Below are 21,361 nucleotides of genomic sequence, written 5' to 3' on the forward strand. Positions count from 1 at the left end.
AAACCCTTAGCCAGACTCATCAAGAAAAAAAGGAAGAGGACACAAATCAACAAAATCAGAAATGAAAAAGGAGAAATCACAACTGACACTGTAGAAATACAAAGGATTATAAGAGACTACTACAAACAACTATATGCCAATAAAATGGACAACCACGAAGAAATGGACAAATTCTTCAGTTTGTCCATTTGATCTAGGTCATCTAGATTGTTGTCATGCAACTGCTCATACTATTCTTGTATAATCCTTTCATTTCTGTAAAATCATTAGTAATATCCCCACTTTCATTCCTGATATTAGTAATATGAATTCTTTTTAAAAAGTCAATCTAGCTAAATAAAGGTCTGCCAATTTTGTTGATCTTTTCAAAGAACTTTTTTACATTTTGTCTTGTTTTTCTATTTTATTTATCTCAGCTATAATCTTTATTGTATCCTTCTGATCTATGAATGTGAGATGTTTTTCCCAGGTACTTAAAGGTCATTTCAAAGTTTCTTTCAACAATGTTTTGCATTTTTCAGATTATAAGTTTTGCAGTTCTTTTGTCAAATTTACTCCTAAGTATTTTATTCTTTTTTGATGCTATGTAAATAGAATGACTTGTTAAATTTCATTTCTGAGTTATTTGCAAATGTGTAAAAATACAATTGAGTTTTCGTATACTGATGTATCCTGCCAACTTGCTGAACTGGTTTATTAGTTCTAATTGTTTTTTAGTGAATTAAGATTATCTATATTAGATCATGTCACCTGTGAATAGAGATAATTTTACTTTAATTTTCTATTGGTGTGTTTGTAGAACGTTTTCCATACTTTTGTTTTCACTCATTCTATATCAGTTTTATATCTATTGTAAATAAAATGTAGATACTATTTTTAAATGGGGTCTGTCAAATTCTGTACTCTAGTCAATTTACAATTATTGTAATTAATATTGATATATTTAAAATTCCATCTACTCTGTACCTTCTATTAACTTTACCTATCCTATCCATTCCCTTCCTTTTTCTCTTCTTTTATGAATTCTTTTAGATTATTTTTTCCCAGTTTTACATTTAACCCTCAATGTGGTTAGTCCACAATTCTGCTTTGTTGGGTTCTACTGGATCAGTCCATAGTTCCACTTTGAGAACTGCTGGTTTTGTTGGTGTACACCTAAGGCCTTCTCTTGGCTACTCCAAAGGACCATTTCTTTGATTACTGCTGGTGTCCACAGTTCTGTTTCTTCAATTACTGTTGGTTTCTGCTAATGTACACATGACGTAAAGGAATAACAGATCTGTTATTAATGGGAATCTCACTCAGAAACCAAACCTGCAAAATTGGTGAGCATGGGTTGAACGCTTAAATGGTGTGTTCACCACCTAACTCTTAAGACTCCTGTGCTACAATAAGCTAGTCATGGAATGGGTTAGATTGACACTAGGTCAGCTGTCAACCTTGAGAAAATTTCCTTGCAATGAGGTACACCGTAAAGCACCGCAAAATCCCCAACCCAATGGCACATCCCTCTTAGGTATTAATATGGTTCTGAGAGATCCAAGATTAGTTAAAGAAATGGGATCTTCAATTTTCAAAGAACTGAGTGTGCCACCTTCCAGTACACCTCAAGAACTGTGCTCCCTAAAAGCTGTGGTTACCAAAATGGCACAATTTTACTAAGATAACCTAGAATTACAATGGCCATTATGGGGAATGTTCCAATTAGATATGATCATTCATTTGAGAAGTACACTTGAAAGCAAGGGCTCCCAAATCAAACAAACAGAATGGGATACTTATTTTATATGCAGAAGCCTCCAAAAGACTTCAAGATTCCAAAATAGCATCACTGAAAGACTCATTACAAAAGCTAATGAAAAATTAAAGACACAAAAGGTACCTAAAACAAAAGACTAAATGACTGATGTGTCTCCGACCACTCCCCTTCTACCCTCATTTACCTGAGTACTCAGTCTACTAACTCTCTATCTTAATTGCCTTTCCACTCTGAAGACATTGTAAGGCTATAAACAAAAGACTACCAAGTTAGTCACCTTATAGCTGCAACAGCTCCAAGGCCAGAAACCTAGAACACCTGAGCCTCCCCTGTTGCACCCTCCTAGGGGTCCATCACCAAAACACTGGCCCAGAAACTAGTGTCTCGTTTGTAATAAACTCGGATAATGGAAAAAAGATTGTCCTTTTTCAAATCCTTCCATAAAAACTTGAATGTCCCCATTTTCACCCCCAAAGTAGACACCATATGGGGCCCTCCCAGGGCTAACAGGACGCTGAGGAATCCTCCAGCAAACTTCTAGCAATTATTCCCTTAAACAGCTAAGAGAAACTGAGACAGGAACGAAGGGGGGCAGGGCACAACCACTAAAAGAATGAGAAGGGGGACATAGACTTTAAGAAAAACAGAATATGACAGAAACTTATTAGAACCAACTAGGCCCAAGATGGCAGAAGATCTGACTTCCAGTAGACCTTATGCCTCATTGTACGCTCACTCTAATACATAAGCATGCTAAATGACACACCCACCAGTGCCACAACAGGCACCATGACAGTTCCGAGGCTGACCATATAAAGCCAAAAAGTGGGCAGTGGCCCAATTCCTGGAAATTTCCATCCTTTCCCCAAAATAGTTAAAACATTTCTCCCACTCATTAGCATATTAAATTACCCAGCTCATAAAAACTAACAACCCTATACCCCGGGGCCACTCTCTGAGCCCATCTGCATTCTGCCTATGGAATATGTATCTCTCTAAATAAACTTGCTTTCACTTTACTTTGGCTCACTCTTGAATTCTTTCCTGCTTGAAGCCAAGGACCCTCACTTGGTGGTCCATCCCAGGGATTCACTCACATGTCCCAGGACATAACATTTCTCTCTCCTGCAACGAAACTAAAAATTAGTGGAAAACTCTGCCAAAGTATGGTAGGTTCTGGGGCAACTCTCTCTCTACCCAACTTGCTCCACAGTCTGTAGATGGGATCCTAGGAAAACTGGCAGAGCCAGCAAAGGGTGAGAATTCTTACCAGAGTCAACTGTCCTAGATCTATGTAGTGCCTGGTTGAGAGGAAGATAAAATTTCATATTGTCCCTTTCTTTCCAAATTCAGATTCTTGTGAATTTGGTTTTGAGATACCCATTTGTTGTCATCCTTTCTCTCCCAAGGACAACTACTGCCTTCTTGTTTGTCTTATATTGTGTTCTGAGAACCTGGCTTGGTTTTCTGCCTGCTTGGGACATGCAAATTGTTGGTTCTTACATATGCAGGCAGCTTAACAGTCAGGCCAGGAGGCCAAAAAATGTGGCCTGACAGAAACGGTGGGTTGCACCCCATTTGTGGCTAGGATCCTATCAACAACTGCTAGCTCCCAGAGGGACTGTCTTACTTTCTTTTGGCTATCTTTGGGACTGGTTCTGCATCTTGGGAGGGCAGTATCTTTTGCACCCACTTTTTGGGAGGCCTCTTGTGTCCAAGAGGTTATTCAATACTGACAGGTATATTTACTGTTTGTCTCAGCTGAAACCTGACAAGATATGGGAAAAAAAATTTTTTTTAAGGGGCACTATGATCAAAAGTTGGCCAAACTGGAAGCTGATATTCAGAGCTCCATAGGAACTTTTTAAAGGCCTTCTCCTCTAAGCTAAAATGAAACTGTGTACCCAGAGAAAAGAAAAGCATTCCAAAGGGAAACAGCTCTAAATCAAGACCAATGGAATCTTTTGATTTCCATCTTGGTTGACGATCTCCTCTCTAACATAAGGGAGCAAGCTAAAGATAATACTGTCTGATGAGTGGGTTAGCTTCTTGATGTCATTCAGGTTGCAACCCAACTCTCTAAGGAAATAAGAACAACGGTCCTTGTCTTACAAATTTAGTCTTAGCAAGAACAAAAATGCAGCTGTAGAAGCAATTCAAAGCCCACCTAACCTTTTTACCAATCCCAAAAACTTCCCTATTCATCTCAAAAGTGTTATAGATATTGTAAAAAATCTGGACTCAGGGAACAAAAGTCCTTCTTGGTAGAATTTGTATTCTTTTATATATATATATATTTTAAGAGTTTGCCCTCTTTTTTATAAAATATGTATTTATTTATTATTTATTTGGTTGCACTGGGTCTTAGTTGAAGCAGGCGGGCTCCTTAGTTGTGGCTTGTGGGCTTCTTAGTTGCAGCTCATCGGCTACTTAGTTGCAGCTTGTGGGCTCCTTAGTTGCGGCATGCATGTGGGATCTAGTTCCCTGACCAGGGATTGAACTCGGGCTACCTGCATTGGGAGCACAGAGTCTTAACCTCTGCACCACCAGGGAAGTCCCGGAACTTACATTCTTTCTCTGTGCCTTTAGAGAGTCATCTCTAGGAACCCAGGTCATTCTTATCAGAATTCAATGGAGAAAGGATAGTCTTTTCAACAAATGGGAGTGAACAACTGGAAATCCATATCCAAAAAGTTGACCACAGACACAGATGTACAAGTTTAACAAAAAGTTAACTCAAAATAGATCACAGTGGTGTCAGCAAAAATGGTGGAATAAGGAACTCAAAATTATGCAACTCCATAAAAGCAACAAAAATATGGGCAAAAACTGTCAGAATCAACGTTATGAAATCTGGAATTTAATTAAAGCCTTGCATCCAAGTCAGAGTGCAAATTCAAGGAACATGGCTGATTTGGGGTAAGAACAGTGAAACTGTGGTACATTCTAACTTGCCCCCATCACAGTCCTCACTCTCCAGCTTAGGAATAAAATGTCAAAATAATAGCCCACATTTCCAATATTAGAAGAATCACAACAGACCCCACTCACAAACACTTATAATTTATTTATCTGATCTGTCTGATAGCACAGCTCAAAGGCCTTGTATTTCTTTCAGCTAATTCAAAACTGGCCCAGTGCTAAAGTTGCTTCCTGGGGGGCATCTGTCAAAAATATTTACAGACTGATGTTGCCTAAGGTGATGGATGGCATTTGAGGTGAAGCTACAAATAGAAAATCCCAATAAATTCACACAAAAAGGGATTAAATCCAAAACAATTCATCAAGTGGCACTATACAAGATTAACCTACAAAAATCACTGAAACTACAAAACATCACAGAAAGAATGAAAGACCTAAATAAATGAAATGACATCTCATGTTCCTGGACTGGAAGACTTAATATGGTTCAGATGACAATATTACCCAAGGCAATCTACAGATTTAATGTAATCCCTATCAAAATCCAAACAGCTCTTTTTTTTTGCAGAAATAGAAGAGGTGATCCTCAAATTTATAACGAATTGCAAGGGACCCCAAACAGCAGAAAGAATAATGAAAAAGAAGAACAAAGTTGCAAGATTCATGTATTCTGATGTCAAAACTCATTACATAGCTACAGTAATCAAAACAGTGTGGTACTGGGACTTCCCTGGTGGTCCAGTGGATAAGACCCCGTGCTTCCAATTCAGGGGGCATGGGTTCGATCCCTGGTTGGGGAACTAAGATCCCACATGCCACGTGATGTGGCCACAAAAACAAAATAAAACGAAACAGCGTGGTACTAACAGAAGGATAGACACATAGACCAATAAAATAGGATTTAGAGTCCAGAAATAAATCCATACATCTATGCTCAATTAATGTTCAATGGGGGTAGGGGTACCAAATCATTCAATAGAAAAACAATAGTCTCTTCAGCAAGTGGTCCTGGGACAACTGGTTATTGACATGCAAAAGAATGCAGTTAGACGTTTACTTCAGAATATATACAAAAATTAACTCAAAACAGACAAAGGCCTAAATGTGAGAGCTAAAAATATGAAACTATTAGAAGGAAACAGGTAAAAATCATAATCTTGAATTAGACAATTTCTTATATATGAAACCAAACACACAATCAAACAACAAAAGATAAATTGGAGTTGACTGAAATTTAAACATTTCTGCATCAAAGGAAGGACATTATCAAGAGTAAAAAGACAACCTTCAGTATGAGAGAAAATATTTGCATATTATATACCCGATAAAGGTATACAACCCAGAATATATATAAAACACTTATATCTCAAAATCAAACAAAAAATCCAATTAAAAAATGGGAAAATAATCTACTGAACAGACATTTCACCAAAGAAGATATGCTAGTGGCCAACAAGTTCATGAAAAATGCTCAATATCATTAGTTATTAGGAAAATGCAAATCAAAACCACAATAAGATACCACTCACACCCATTAGGATACCTAAAATTTTTAAATACAAAATGTCAAGTGCTGGTAAGTATTAGCGAAACTGGAACCCTCATACATTGCTGGTGGGAATGTAAAATGGTGCAGCTGCTGTGGAAAAGTTTGGCAAGTTCCTAGTAATTCCACTCCTAGTTATAAAAAAATTCACACAAAAACATGTAATATACGTGTTCATAGCAGCATTATTTATAGTAGTCAAAAAGCAGAAACAATCCAAATGTCCATGAACTGAGGGATGGATAAACAAAATATGGTAACTTTACAATGTAATATTATCCAGTCATAAAAAGGAATGAAGTATTCTTAAATGCTATAACAAAGATGACCTTTGAAAATATCATGCTAAGTAAAAGAAACCAGACAATAAAAGGCCACATAGTATATGACTCAATTTATATATAAAAAGTTCAGAATAGGCAACTCCGTAGAGACAGAAAGAGGATTTAGTGGTTGTTAGGGATGAGGATGAGGGTATAATTGGGACTAAGTGCTGATAGGTATGGGATTCTGGAAAAGAAAAGGACATTAGGGAAAAGTTAAGGATATCTAGATATTAAAGTACTGATATGAACTTCAGTTAACAATAAGGTGTCAATATTGGTTCACTATTATAACAAATGTACCATATTAAGATATTAATAATGGAAAATAGCTGTGGGGTATATAGCAACAGAAGAAACAAAACAAAATAAAATGAAATAAAATAAAATAAAAGGCTTAGTGTCCATGATACAATACCTACTGGTCTAAAATATATGTAACTAATGTATTAGAAGACAAGAAAAGAGAGACAGGAAAATATTTTTTAAATAAATAGGCAAGTGGGTTCCAATACTGACAAAAACTACAACCCTAAGATCAAAGAACCCGAAGCATGATAAATGAAAACAAACAAACCAAAAAACCCCAACAAAAAACCCAATCAATTTGGGTTGATCATAATCAATTTCCTGAAAAAGATATGAAGAAAAAAGTTTAAAAAAAAGTTTAAATGAGTCTGAGGGGGGGAAAAAAAAACATGTACAGAGGAAAAAAGATAAAAATTTCCTCAGACTTCTCATCACAAACTATCTAAGGCAAAAGACAATGACATGACATCTTTAAAGCCTCAGAAGAAAACAAACTACCAACAGACAATTCTATATCCAGCTAAAATAACCTTCACAAAAAGGCAAAATAACTCCCCTCCAAATAAAGAAACGAAAACCTGTGAAAATTCATTACCAGAAGTACTGCATTACAAGAAATGTTAAATGAAATTCTCTTAGGCTAAAGCAAAATGATATCAGATGAAAATGTGAATACACACAAAGTAATAGGAAACATCAAAAATGGTAAAATAAGGAGACAAATATAAAATACTTTTCACTCAAATTTATTTTATAAGAAATTTTAAAGTAAGCACAATAGTATATCGTGAGATTGATAATGAACAAAGAAATGGAAAATATGATAAAAACAGTGCAAAATAGGAGAAATTTAAGTACACTCATGTATTTTAAATGTTAAATGATCTATTACTTAAAAGTAGACTTGACAAATTAAAGAAGCCTACTGTAAATTTAAAAGAAACATCTACATGATAATTTTAAAAGAGGTATAGTAAATAAGCCAATAGCGCTGATAAAATAGAATATGGAAAATATACATTCAAATTAAAAAAGGTGAGAGGAAAGGAGGACAAAAGTATAGATGAGATAAATAAAAAACAAAAGCAAACTATTGGTTTATACAATATGGTGTAGAGCCATTTCTCCCTGCTCCTCTCTGTAAAGCTCTTCCTATGAAACAATATGAGACAATCAACAGTGAACTGTGAAAAGTGTTAAGAAAAAGGCAAACTGGTTTATGACCCCAGGACTGGAGGAACAACTGTAGCAGGTCCCTCCACTCAACAGAAGAAGGCCATCCAGACTCATTGTTTCCCAACCCTCAACCTAGCAACAGGAAGTAGGTAGTTTCATTCTTCTCCCCAGATTAAAAGGCAGTCCTTTTGACAGCTCCAGGCAAGCCAGAACTGCTGGCAAAGGGGACTGATCTAGAAGATCCCATCCAACAACAGGCAGACTGGGGAGGCACTCCCCTCCCCTACCAAGAAACAGAAGTAGGTGGGCCGAAATGACAAGAGAGACCCAACTAGCACAAGCACCTTGTCAAGGAAGCCTCTTTGCCTCCACAGGCTAAGATTTCTCTTTTCACTGAGACACCAACTGAATGGTGAGATATATCATATTCATGGATCAGAAGAGTCAATATTATTAAGAGGCCAATTTTCCCCAAACTGACTTATAGAGTCAGTGAAATCATAAAACAATATTAAAGCAGTCTTTTCTTTCAAAAAGAAATTGACAAGTTCATTCTAAAATGTATGTGAAAATGCAAAGGACTTAGAACAACCAAAACAATTTTGAAACAGGAGAACAAAGTTAGAGAACTTATACTATTTCCAAAAAGATTTACTATAAAGATAAGGGAACAGACAGTGTAAAGAAGATATAATGGTCAGAAGAACAAAATAAAGGGTCCATAGATAGACCCCACACACACATAAACAAATAATCAAATGATTTTTTAAAAGATGCCAAGTTAATTCAGTGGAGAAAGGGTAGTCTTTTCAACAAATGGAGCTGAAACAGTTGAATATTCAAATGAAGTAATAAAAATCTAGACCCTTACCATAGACCACATACAAAATGTACTCAAAATAGATCATACACCTAAACAGAGTTAAAACATTTAGAAAACACGGGAAAAAAATCTTTGATGCCATTGGATCTGCAAAGATTTCTTAGAAAAGAAAAAACTGATAAGCTGAACTTCATCAAAATGAAAAGCTTTTTGTGAAAAACCACAGACTGGGGGAAATATTCACAATTAACAAAGAACTCTTATAACTCAATAATAAGAAGACAAACAACCCAAACTAAGAAGAGGCAAATGATATGAACAGATGCTTCACAAAATAAGATACACAAATGGCCAATAAGTAAGTGAAAAATGCCTAACCTCATTATTCATCAGGGATATAAATGAAAACCACAATGAAAAACCTATACACTCCTTAGAATGGCTACATCAAAAAGTGACAATACCAAGCATTGACAAAAATGTGGAACAACTGCAACTCTTGCACACTGCTGATGGAAATGTAAGATGGAACAACAACTTCAAAAAAGTTTGATATTGCACATAATAACCCTACCAACCCAGAAATTTTACTCTTAAGTTTTTAACCGAGAGATATAAAAACACCAGTCTACACAAAAATGCACATTAAGTTCATTACAGCTATGTTCTTAACAATCAAAAACTGCAAACAACAGGTGAATGGATTAAAAAACTGTAATATATGCATACAGTGGAATACCACTCAGCAATAAAAATGAAGGTATTTATTGATACATGCTAAAACATGTTATGAATCTCAAAATCATGCTGAATGAAAGAAGACAAACAAGAGGACATCTTGTATAATTCCATTTATGTGAAATGCAATTAAAAAAATCAATCTAACCTAGTGCTAGAAAGCAGATCATTGGTTTGCCAGGGGCCAGAAGGGAGAGGGACATCCCAGGAGGGACTGGGAAGGGGAATGAGGAACCCTTCTGCATAAGGGGTATGCTGTCTTTCTTAATTGCAGGAATGATTACATATGGTTATACTCTTATTAAAACTCATTAAATCAGCTACTTAAATAGGGTATATTTTACCACATTTAAATTATACTTCAAAGTTGATTAAAAAACCCTCAAACCTTATTACTTTATATTGAAACTGAAAAAATTTTAAATCATAAACAGAAAAATGGACAATATTGTTATAGTTACACAGTCATATATTATGTTTTTTTTTAAGTTTTCTTGATATGGACCACTTTTAAAGTCTTTATTGAATTTGTTACAATATTGCTTCCGCTTTATGTTTTGGTTTTTTGGACACAAGGCATGTGGGATCTTAGCTCCCCGACCAGGGATCGAACCCACACCCCCTGCATTGGAAAGTGAAGTCTTAACCACTGGACTGCCACGGAAGACCCCATATATTACGTTTTATTAAAATGAATCAACTAAAGCAAAATATATCAACATGTATAAATACCAAAACCATGCATTTGAAGACAAAAGTTGCAGAACACGTTCCCAGTGATATACCTGTAAAACAATGTTATATCACACACATATACACAATAATATATGTGTATTATTGTAAAAGTAATGAGACGTGGGATCAGTATTAACCAAATTTAGAATACTGTGGAAGGTGGTAACAGTTATAGGATGTAGAATGGGCTATGAAAAGCTTCCTGTAAATTTAAATGGGAGCACTGAGGTCTTATGTCCTAGAGTATTCTAGCCAGTACTCTAGCTTCATTCACACTCAATGTTTCCAGTTACTGAACCTAAGAAGAGGAAGCAGAAGCAGTCTCAATGCTGCCCCTGGCTGATCCTGACAATTGTTCTGGGGATCTAGTCCATTCTGAGATCCCCTAGAGGTACACCCCTGGATGAACCAGACAATTAGGCAGTACAGTCATCCCTCAGTATCTGCTGGGGACTGGTTCCAGGACACCTCTTCAAATACCAAAATCAGCTGATGCTCAAGTTCTTTACAGTAGGCCCTCCATACTCTTGGGTTCTGCATATGTGGATTCAACCAACCACAGAACCGCAGATAGGAAAACACAGACATGAAGGACCAACTGTATTTGCATGGGTAATAGCACAGTTGGGGTGCAGACTCATCAAAAACATGTGATGGCTCATGATGTGGAAGGCCATGGGCTGATACGTGTTTCTCCAAAAGTAGTATCAGAGACTGAGAAGATTATTCAATTTACTTGTGCTTTTAAAAAAGCTTCATATTCCAGTTAATATTTTTATAAATGCCTATTTTCAGTTTTATTTCTACTAAAAGATTTGAAATAAGTGCAAAATATAACTTTTAGAATAACATCATATCTAAAGGAACATTTCTGTCCATATTTCCTAAGTTGACAGACTTCCTTCAAAACAATCTTCAGATATAATAAAGTCTGAATTCTGTTAAAGCTTTCACATTAAAAACATCTTTAAGACGTCATCTCAACATCGCCTTGTTCAGTAAAATGGCATTTCTTGATATAGGCTCAACTATATTTGCTGTATTCTTCAGGTCTTTTCCCTATTATTTCCCTGACATACAGTAAGTACAACTTGTGTATGAAGCTTTCAAAAAAATACAAGATGTTGACAGCTTTCCCCAGGCAGGTGTGGTTTATCTGACTGTTAGTAATGGCCAAGTTCTGGAAGAACATTTTCCTACATACATTTGATTCACAGGATTATCTCCTACGTAAGTTATTTGTTTAACAAGCCCTAACTTATAATATTTCCCCACATTCCCTATATACATTAGTAGGGTTTCTTCTACATGTATTCATTTTTTAGTTGTCTTATTAATAGATATTCATTACATTCATAGTAATTTCCCCCATGGTTACTCTTTCATTTACTTTGGAATATGACTTAGGGTAAAAAATTTGCCACTTTACATTCATAGGGGTCATGTTCTGTGTGAATTCTCCATAGTATTTCAAGGTATGAAACGCTAGATACTAAGATTTCTCTAATTGCTAAATTTAAAAGATTTTTTCCCCTGTATGTAATTTTGAATGTACTGTGAGAACTGATTTCTTAGAGGTTTTCCCACACTCAATACATTCATAGGGTTTCTCCCTTATGTGTCTTCTCTGATGTACTTTGAGACCTGAGTTGCAACTGAAGGTTTTCCCACAATGACTGCATTCATAGGGTTTCTCCCCTGTGTGTGTCCTCTGATGTTTAGTGAGATCTGACTTATGATAGAAAGGCTTCCCGCATTCATTACACTTATAAGGTTTTTCCCCTGTGTGTATCCTCTGATGTACAGTGAGGACTGATTTCTCAGAGAAAGATTTCCCACACTCCTTACATTCATAGGGCTTCTCCCCTGTGTGAGTTCTCTGATGTGATCTGAGGACTGAATTGCAAGTGAAGGTTTTCCCACACTGATCACAGTGAGAAGACTTCTCCCCTCTGTGTGTTCTCTTATGTACTGTATAGTCTGACTTATAGTAGAAGGTTTTCCCACATTTTTTACACACATAGGGTTTTTCCCCTGTGTGAGCTCTCTGGTGTACTGTAAGGTATGAATTTCTAGAGAAGAATTTCCCACATTCCTTACATTCATAGGGTTTCTCACCTGTGTGAGTTCTCTGGTGTTTAGTGAGATCTGACTTATTGTAAAAGGTTTTTCCACATTCGTTACACTTATAAGGTTTTTCCCCTGTGTGTATTCTCTGATGTACCGTGAGGACTGATTTCTCAGAGAAGGATTTCCCACACTCATTACATTCATAGGGTTTCTCCTTAGTGTGTGTTCTCTGGTGTACTTTTAGGCCTGAATTGCGACTGAAGGTTTTCTCGCATTCATTACATTTGTAGGGTTTCCTCCCTATGTGAGTTTTCTGGTGTTTAGTGACATCTGACTTATGACAGAAGGTTTTCCCACATACCTTACATTCATATGGTTTCTCACCTGAGTGAGTTCTCTGATGTACTGTAAGGTATGAATTCCTGGAGAAAAATTTCCCACATTGACTACACTCATAGGGTTTCTCACCTGTGTGTGTTTTCTGATGTACTGTGAGAACTGAGTTGCTTATGAAGGTTTTCCCACATTGATTACATTCATAGGGTTTCTCCCCTGTGTGAATTCTCTGGTGTACTGTGAGATATGACTTATGGTAGAAGCTTTTTCTACATTCCTTACATTCATAGGGTTTCTCTCCTGTGTGAGTTCTCTGATGAATTATGAGGTGTGAATTCCTAGAGAAGGATTTCCCACATTCATTACATTTATAGGGCTTCTCTCCAGTGTGGATTCTCTGATGTAAAGTGAGAAGTGACTTCCTAGAGAAGCATTTCCCACATTCGTTACATTCATAGGGTTTCTCTCCTGTATGTAGTCTCTGATGTTTGGTGAGTTTTGATTTTTCACAGAATGCTTTTTCACATTCATTACATTCATAGACATTGTCTCCTATAGTTGTTCTCTGAGTTACATTAAGAACTGACTTCTCCCAGAAAGGTTCCCCCAGGTTGTTACATTCAAATGTTCTCTCTCCTGAGTCAGGAAAGTTTGATCTGCTGAAATTACCCACTTTTTCAATATGTTCATAATCTTTCACCTTCAAATGAACTCTATGTTTCAAGAGAGATAATTTCTCAGAGGTTTTACCATGTTCATTAAACTCATAAAGACTTTCTCTTTTTGGGGGGGTTGAATAATTACAGAATGTTTTATCACATTCCCTATGTTCACAAGGACTCTGTCCCTTGTGAGCTTGTTTATATGTGATGAAAAGTGTCTTCTCACAGAAATCTTTCCCACGTTCTTTGTAGTCAAAAGACTGCTCTACATTTTTAATTTTCTCATAGGGAATGAAGTCTTCATTATGACTGAGGTACTTTCCATTTTGAATGAATTCATAAGGTATCTCTCCCACATGAGTTTTTTCATGGTTAATACGAAGGAATAATTTTCCATATGCGCTGAGATCATCAGACTTCTTTCTTAAATAGTTTTTCTCAATAATTAATTCTGAAATATATTTCAAACTCATACCACTTGTGTCACATTTACAAGGTATTTTTACAGAAGAAACTGGGTATGTGCTGAAATTAAACATTTTTCCTAATACATTACCTCTCTCTATAGTCAGTGTTTTGTTGCTGATAAACGGAGCTTGCCTGAAATGTCTGTCCTGGATTTCCTGACTCTGCTCTAGCTGGTTATCAACTTTGCACACTTCTGGAAAAGAGAAAAAAAAACACTATAAGTTATTAATTTTATTACAATTATGATAAACTTACACTTACATACAAATGCCCTTTTATATGATTGACTCAGTTTCTTAAAATAAGAGTAATCCAAGATGTTCGTGTCCCTCATCCTTTTGGCTTAGAAGAAATAAACAAAACCTGACAGAGCAGAAATTGGGGATAAAAACTTAGAATGCACCCATCTACATTTGATAATTTATAAATATGTACTTCAAGACTTAATACAGAGGTTTAAAATAAATACAAATCACAGTGAATAAAGGAAGACAGACTTTGAAAAAAAAAAGACTGATCCAGGTGTGGGAAATGCAGAGAAACAGAGAGGCAATGATTACTAGGTAAGAATACCCTGGAGAAATATCAGAGGACTGATTTGATCTTTTGAAGGATACAGATTAGACTTTACATGATTTCCTTATACTTAAAATACTGTGGCTAAATCTCTATGGTTTACATGTTTCTCATTCAATTCTCCTCTTTTTTTTTTTTTTTTTTCTTTTTGCGGTATGTGGGCCTCTCACTGTTGTGGCCTCTCCCGTTGCAGAGCACAGGGTCCGGATGCACAGGCTCAGCGGCCATGGCTCACGGGCCCAGCCGCTCCGCAGCATGTGGGATCTTCCCAGACCGGGGCACGAACTTGTGTCCCCTGCATCGGCAGGCAGACTCTCAACCACTGCGCCACCAGGGGAACCTGTTTTTAGTTTTAGTATATTCAGGTTATTCTCTAAGAGTTTCTGCAAAAGTTAACCTATCCAACCATCAAATGCTAACTTTTCCTCATCTTAAATTTGCTGTGACAAATTTAATATGTTAATGTATTTTTTTGCTTTTAAACCCAGATCTCTACATTTCTGGGTTTTATTTATATTTAAAACCATGGAGGACCTGACCTAAAATATTCACTGATACTTACATTTATTTATCCTAAGAATTCTCAGCTAGACTTCATCTTGTTATCTTCCTGTTCAGTATTTGCAATATAACAATGATGACCCTGTTCAAAAACCTGTCCAGAGCCCACTGTCTCCAAGCATCATTAGACAAAATAGACTGCAGTTACCATTCTGGGGGGAAAAAATACTTTTTCCAACTATATTCATATTGGGTACCCACACTATCACTCCACAAGGCCATAATAAATGTATTCTTTGTAGAAATGACAGACTATTAATTTTCCAGAAATTGTTCAAGTTCAACCAAGACTTTCACTAAGCTGGTTTACATTCCTATTTTGGCTTTGCTTAGAACTTAAACATTAAACATCAGGGAAATGACACTGTCTCATATCTGCTTCCCAATATGTCTTTACAAACATCTCTACAATTTCAAGTTCTATTTACACTGAAATTTAAAATTCATTACATTCTGTACATCTCATTCTATCACAACACTGGACAATACTCCTTTGTAACATAAACATCCTCTATTAACTGCTGAAATTTAAAATACTCAGTTGTCTTTTTTTTTCCCCTTCTTTTCCCAACTATAACCCATGGTCTTACAAGTGTTTACTTCTGATTTCCTTTGAATACCTTGAGTGGATATGGAATTAATGGGCCTTAACAAGCAGTGTGCTTTTCAAAACACAAATCACAAATTTTATTCAAACCTGTAATTTTTGAACAAGGATCTAAAGGTTTAAAACTCAATATATGCATTGAGAAGTTAATTCTTTTGTAGTGTCTTCTGAATGAATCAGTATAAAGGCCCTCTCACTCATCAAGAGTAACAATTAAGTAATGATCCAATATCCATTATAAGTTATATAACAGAATAAGATATGCTCTCTTTTGAGAAAGCATAATATACATAAGAAAACAGCCTCATTCAATATCCATACACTATCAAGAATTAGAATCTACAGCAGATAATGTATATCAAAACAAGCAAGAAACATTTCATGAAAGCTGGGGAACCTTGAGCTTAAATTTTAAAATTTATCAAAATATTTTTACTTCAAAGGATAAAAATAAAAAATAAAAATAAACTAAAGTGAATACATGTTTCAACATGTATACACATATATTATAAGCTAATGGGAAATACCAAGATTTGTTGGAAATATCTCTTAAAAATAACTGCTTATTAAATCTATAATTTTTATTATGAAAATAATGTACAAATATCTCATTAATGGGTATCATCAATATTTAAAACAAATAATTCATTTCAAAGCACTGTTAAAAAGCACATAAATACAGAGACTCTCAAGCTTTCTCTTTTATATCAATAAACTCTAAACTGATTTTTAATGGATATAGTTTCTATTCTGTTTCATGAATGGTAAAGCCAGGATTTGAAGCACAAAGACAAAGGAAAAAGAAAACCACAAGTATTTAAATAAAAATCAGTGGATGGTCACCTTAAGGCAAGCACTGAGTATAAAAAAAAACCTAATTAATAAATATAGCATTCTATATAGTGGAATAACATCCCTTTTTGGATCACTAACCAAAAAGGGCTTAATTATTTAAAAACAAATATGCTAGTACTGAGTTTATACCAGCTATTAGACCAAATCACTGCACGTCCATGAATAAACCTTAATCCTGACCTCAGGACCTTAGTACACAGTAGAGGAAATGTGGTAAGTGGATGCACAAATACAGCTATACTATATTGCAGAATGTAATAAACACATAAAAGAGAAATGAAGGATTATGAGAGTGGGAACAGGTAGAGATATTTTTTTTGAGGGGATCTATGAAGGCTTTTTAGAGGAAAGGGTAGAGATTTGTTTTGTTTTGTTTTGTTCTGGACTTACAAAGGATATAAAAATTATGAAACAGATATTTTTTAGTACTCTATTTTGAAATGAATAAGAAAATCAAACAATGGCAAAATGTATAGCTCCTTCTGAATATTAATAATTTTTATCATGGTAAATGAAGCATTATATGAATCTGCTGTACAAATACTGAACTATGACTAATTTAGTCATTAATCTGTAGAGGGGATAATTTCCAAATTCTAAATATGAGTTTGGGTATTTTTCAGCTTATAAATATTACTTGTTTTGTGAAAATATAATTTTAAGCAGAGTGCTCTTTTATTTATTTTATTTTATTTTTTTGCGGTATGCGGGCCTCTCACTGTTGTGGCCTCTCCCGTTGTGGAGCACAGGCTCCGGATGCGCAGGCTCAGCAGCCATGGCTCACGGGCCCAGCCACTCCGCGGCATATGGGATCCTCCCAGACTGGGGCACGAACCCATATCCCCTGCATCGGCAGGCGGACTCTCAACCACTGCGCCACCAGGGAGGCCCCAGAGTGCTCTTTTTTGCTCAAAAAATTATTTATGGAAATATATTATTTTTCTCTTTTGGCTCAGATGTTCGACAAAGTCAAGAAATAATCTAAAAAGAAGAGTAAAAAACAAAAAACAAGAAAAATGCTTAAAAATATTAATAATGATAATAACAACAAGAAAAATAACAAACCATCTCTATGAGCCAGGCTCTGTTCCATGTACCTTTCACATATTAATTCATGAGAATCACTGAGTACATAGGAATCAAACATAGAGCTGTAGGGAAGGAAAGCATATATATGGGTGATACTCAGGAAGGATTAAATGGGAGTTTAGCACCCCCAGTTTTGTGCCAGCATTATTAAGGGACTTCCCTGGTGGTCCAGTGGGTAAGACTCCATGCTCCCAATGCAAAGGGCCCAGGTTTGACTCCTGGTTGGGGAACTAGATCCTGCATGCATGCCGCCACTAAGAGTCTGCATGCCGCAACTAAGAGTCTGCATGCTGCAACTAAGAAGTCCACATGCTGCAATTATGAGCCCGCATGCCGCAACTAAAAAAAAAAAGATCCCGCATGTCTCAACTAAGACTCGGCACAGCCTAAATAAATAAATAAATAAATAAATATATTAAAAAACATCATTAAAAGAGAAAAACTTAAATTTCGTATATTACACATTGGGAAAAATGTAACTCAGGCTACTAACATGATAAATTAGATGCTTTGGGGGGAAAAGTATAATTTCATTTAGAAACTAGAACAAACTAAAACAATATGGTTAGTGTTCTGGGTGGTGTCAGTGGAAAATGAGAAAATAAAAATATTTTTTAAATACTTTTACAAAAGTATAACAATAATAGTGATCTAGGGACTTCCCTGGTGGTCCACTGGTTAGGAATTCACCTTCCAGTGCATGGGATGCGGGTTCAATCCCTGCTCTGGGAACTAAGACCCCACATACCACAGGGCAACTAAACCCACGTGCTGCAACTATTGAGCCCACGTGCTCTGGAGCCCATGCACCACAACTAGAGAAGCCCAAGCCGCAACAAAGATCCCATGCATGGCAACAAAGAGCCCGTGCGCCACAACGAAAGACCCCACATGTTGCAATCCCACGTGCCTCAACCCTGTGTGCTGCAACTAAGACCTGATGCATCCAAATAAATATTTTTTAAAAAACCAATAATAGTGATCTAATATCAGTAAGAAAGGATGATAGAGAGAAAAATAAAATGCTGCTATGTCAGTTTTAAGAGTAGAAGGTTCACAGAACCTAATAAATGAAGATAAGAGGGAAGATTGTAATTTGTGAATGATGATTTTAATAGTAGCTCTGGCCACATTAGAGGAATTGGAGTATCCTGTTAGAGATGTTCTGCAGACACATAAAACACAGAATGCTGAGTGAGCAAAAGATGCTGAAGATATGAAGTTACTAAAACCTGATATCTTAGATATAGGTTATTTTATTATTTGAAGATCCAATTTGACAATTTGACTGGTAAATTTAGTCCTTTTGTATACAATTATGGTGAATATTAAATATGTCACATCTCCATTTTACTTGACACTTTATATTTGTCACAGTTTTACTACTACTTTTATTGTACCTTTCTTCCTTTGTCTTAAACTGATTTTTTTTTATCTTTTCCACTTTTTTCTCTTTACAACTTTGGAGGTTATACATACCTGTTTCTCCACTTTAGGTGGCTGTCCATTAAATTCTGTCATTAATACTTAACTTAAAATCTAAGATGATTCTATAAGCTGAACCTCTTTTTCTGAACAAGCGAAGAGTCAAATGCCATTTGATCACCTCCCAACCCAATTATGCAACTATTTTTTAGTTTATCATAGTGTCTTTTTTAGCCTTACAAATGAGATACCATAATGATTCTATCCACATGTTGTTTAGCTTTAGCTATAAGTTTCCTAATTTCTTATGATTTACCACTCCTCTCATCTCAAGCACTCTTCTGGGTTTCATTTTCTCTCTTCCTGTAGTATTTCTATTTTAATTTTACTAACAAAATTATACAAAAGATATTGTTCCTATAATTTATTTCAGGACCAATCCAAATTTAATCATACACTCTGACAAAGACTCTCTCCTTGACTAAATTTTAGTTAAGCTCCTCTGAGACTTATTCTTGACTAGGTCTTGACCTTGGCCTTTCATGTCTGTCTCTGCTGAGCAGTTTTAGCAAGAATCCTTGTCAGTCTAGCGACAATCTCCTCACCCTTGATATCTCCTCACCCATAAGTTCCTCATGCTCCAACCATGATTTATAAACCCTCAGCCTGCATTTAGCAAGAATTCTGTTACACCAGTTTAGCAAGAATCTCCCTACCCCTGATGTCTCCTCTTAGTAATTTTCTATTCACTTACCCCTTCACTCTGCTTGTTGGCTACAAATCCCCAGCTGCCTTTGCTGTATTTGGAGTTGAGCTCAGTTTTACTGAAACTTTATCCCTCTATTGCAATAGTTACTGAATAAAATCTATATTGCCTTTAACTAATATCTGGCTTTATTTCTCTTTGACAACTCTCATCCTTTAAAAAATAGCTTCTCAGGGGCTTCCCTGGTGGTGCAGTGGTTGAAAGTCCACCTGCCGATGCAGGGGACACGGGTTTGTGCCCCGGTCTGGGAAGATCCCACATGCCGTGGAACGGCTGGGCCCATGAGCCATGGCCACTGAGCCTGCGCGTCCGGAGCCTGTGCTCTGCAATGGGAGAGGCCACAACAGTGAGAGGCCCGCATACCGCAAAAAAAAAAAAAAAAAAAAAAAAAATAGCTTCCTGAGTTCATTATTCTAGATTGACAAATATTTTTTGCTTCAATTTAGATGTCTCTGGAAATGTCTCATTCCTTAGGCGGTAACCTGATTTAATCTCTGGCTGCTATTAAGATCCAGTGTTCTCCAGTTATACTAATAGTACTTAAGTATATATTACTTTTTATTTATCCTGCTTGGTGTGCTTTTTGTGTCCACATATGTGGTCTTACTGAATGATTTCTGGAAAATTCTAAGCTATTATTGCTTCAAATATTGCTTCTCCATTCTTCTTTCTGCTTCTTGTGATCCAATGATTCATGTTATATCTGTCTTCTCATCCCTGTCCTATACATCTTTGAACGTATTGACCTATTTTCCTTCTCCTGTTACCCTATACTTGGACTGTGTCATTTATTTAGTGGTATTTTCTAGTAAAGTCTCTTCAGCTGCATCTAATCTGGTACTTAATCCATTTTTTAGAATTTAAACAACTTATTTTTAGTTCTAAAAATTCTAATGGAAAAAATAAATAAATAATATAAAAATTCTAATGGGTTATTCAACAATCTGCCTAGCCATTTAGACATTCTTTCTTCCTTACTGATTTTATTTCATCTTTTATTTCTTTGAATGGATGCTTTACACTTAACTATCTAAAAAAGCCATTATTTTAATTAACAGGTGTTGGAAAATATGTTATTCCTGCTTAATCTCACGAACAATATATTTCTTTAAGTTTTTTTTTAAGCTCCTATTTAATAAGTGAGAATCCTAATGTCCTGCATTGAGGGTGCTTTTCCTTAAGAGAGAACTCATTTTCTTTTGCTTAAAGCAAGCTACCAACCTGAGATGAATTTAGCCAACAATCTGGATCCCCTACTATGGGAGTATAGGGGGACAGGAGTAGAAGATAAATACTCTATCCCCAGAGAAGGAGCAGAGAACCCATCTTGGGCCCAAAATCCGTAGCTGATACAGAAGTAGAAGTCTCTTACCACTGAAGAAAAGGGAGGTACGCTGAGGAAACCCCACTGCCGAGGCCCAGGCTCACACCTAAAACTGAAGCTGGATCAGAACAACAAAGAACACCCTTGCCCTCACCAGAAGTACAGCATGAAGTAACAAGTAGTAGCAGCCCACTGCTGGAGGAAGAGCAAGAGCAGAAAGATAAACCTCTGTAATACAGCTTTGGGAGGACAGCTAAAAGCTGAAAATGGAGCACAAATACTGAGAAAATT

General features: G+C 36.1%; 1 protein-coding gene across 4 annotated transcripts in view; it reads right to left on the bottom strand.

The window, feature by feature from the left end:
• Positions 1–11,274: 11,274 nt before the first annotated feature.
• LOC132496153 (zinc finger protein 33B-like) overlaps positions 11,275–21,361 on the bottom strand; it is a 36,598-nt gene continuing 26,511 nt past the window's right edge. For all 4 annotated transcript variants that reach the window (XM_060108399.1, XM_060108385.1, XM_060108375.1 and 1 more), the window contains one exon: positions 11,275–14,060. In XM_060108399.1, the coding sequence (XP_059964382.1) occupies positions 11,848–13,938 (2,091 nt within the window). In that variant the 5' untranslated portion in view covers positions 13,939–14,060 and the 3' untranslated portion in view covers positions 11,275–11,847. The remainder of the gene's footprint in view (positions 14,061–21,361) is intronic.

Source organism: Mesoplodon densirostris, chromosome 1 (assembly GCF_025265405.1).
Source record: "Mesoplodon densirostris isolate mMesDen1 chromosome 1, mMesDen1 primary haplotype, whole genome shotgun sequence".
Classification (NCBI taxonomy): Eukaryota; Metazoa; Chordata; class Mammalia; order Artiodactyla; family Ziphiidae; genus Mesoplodon; species Mesoplodon densirostris.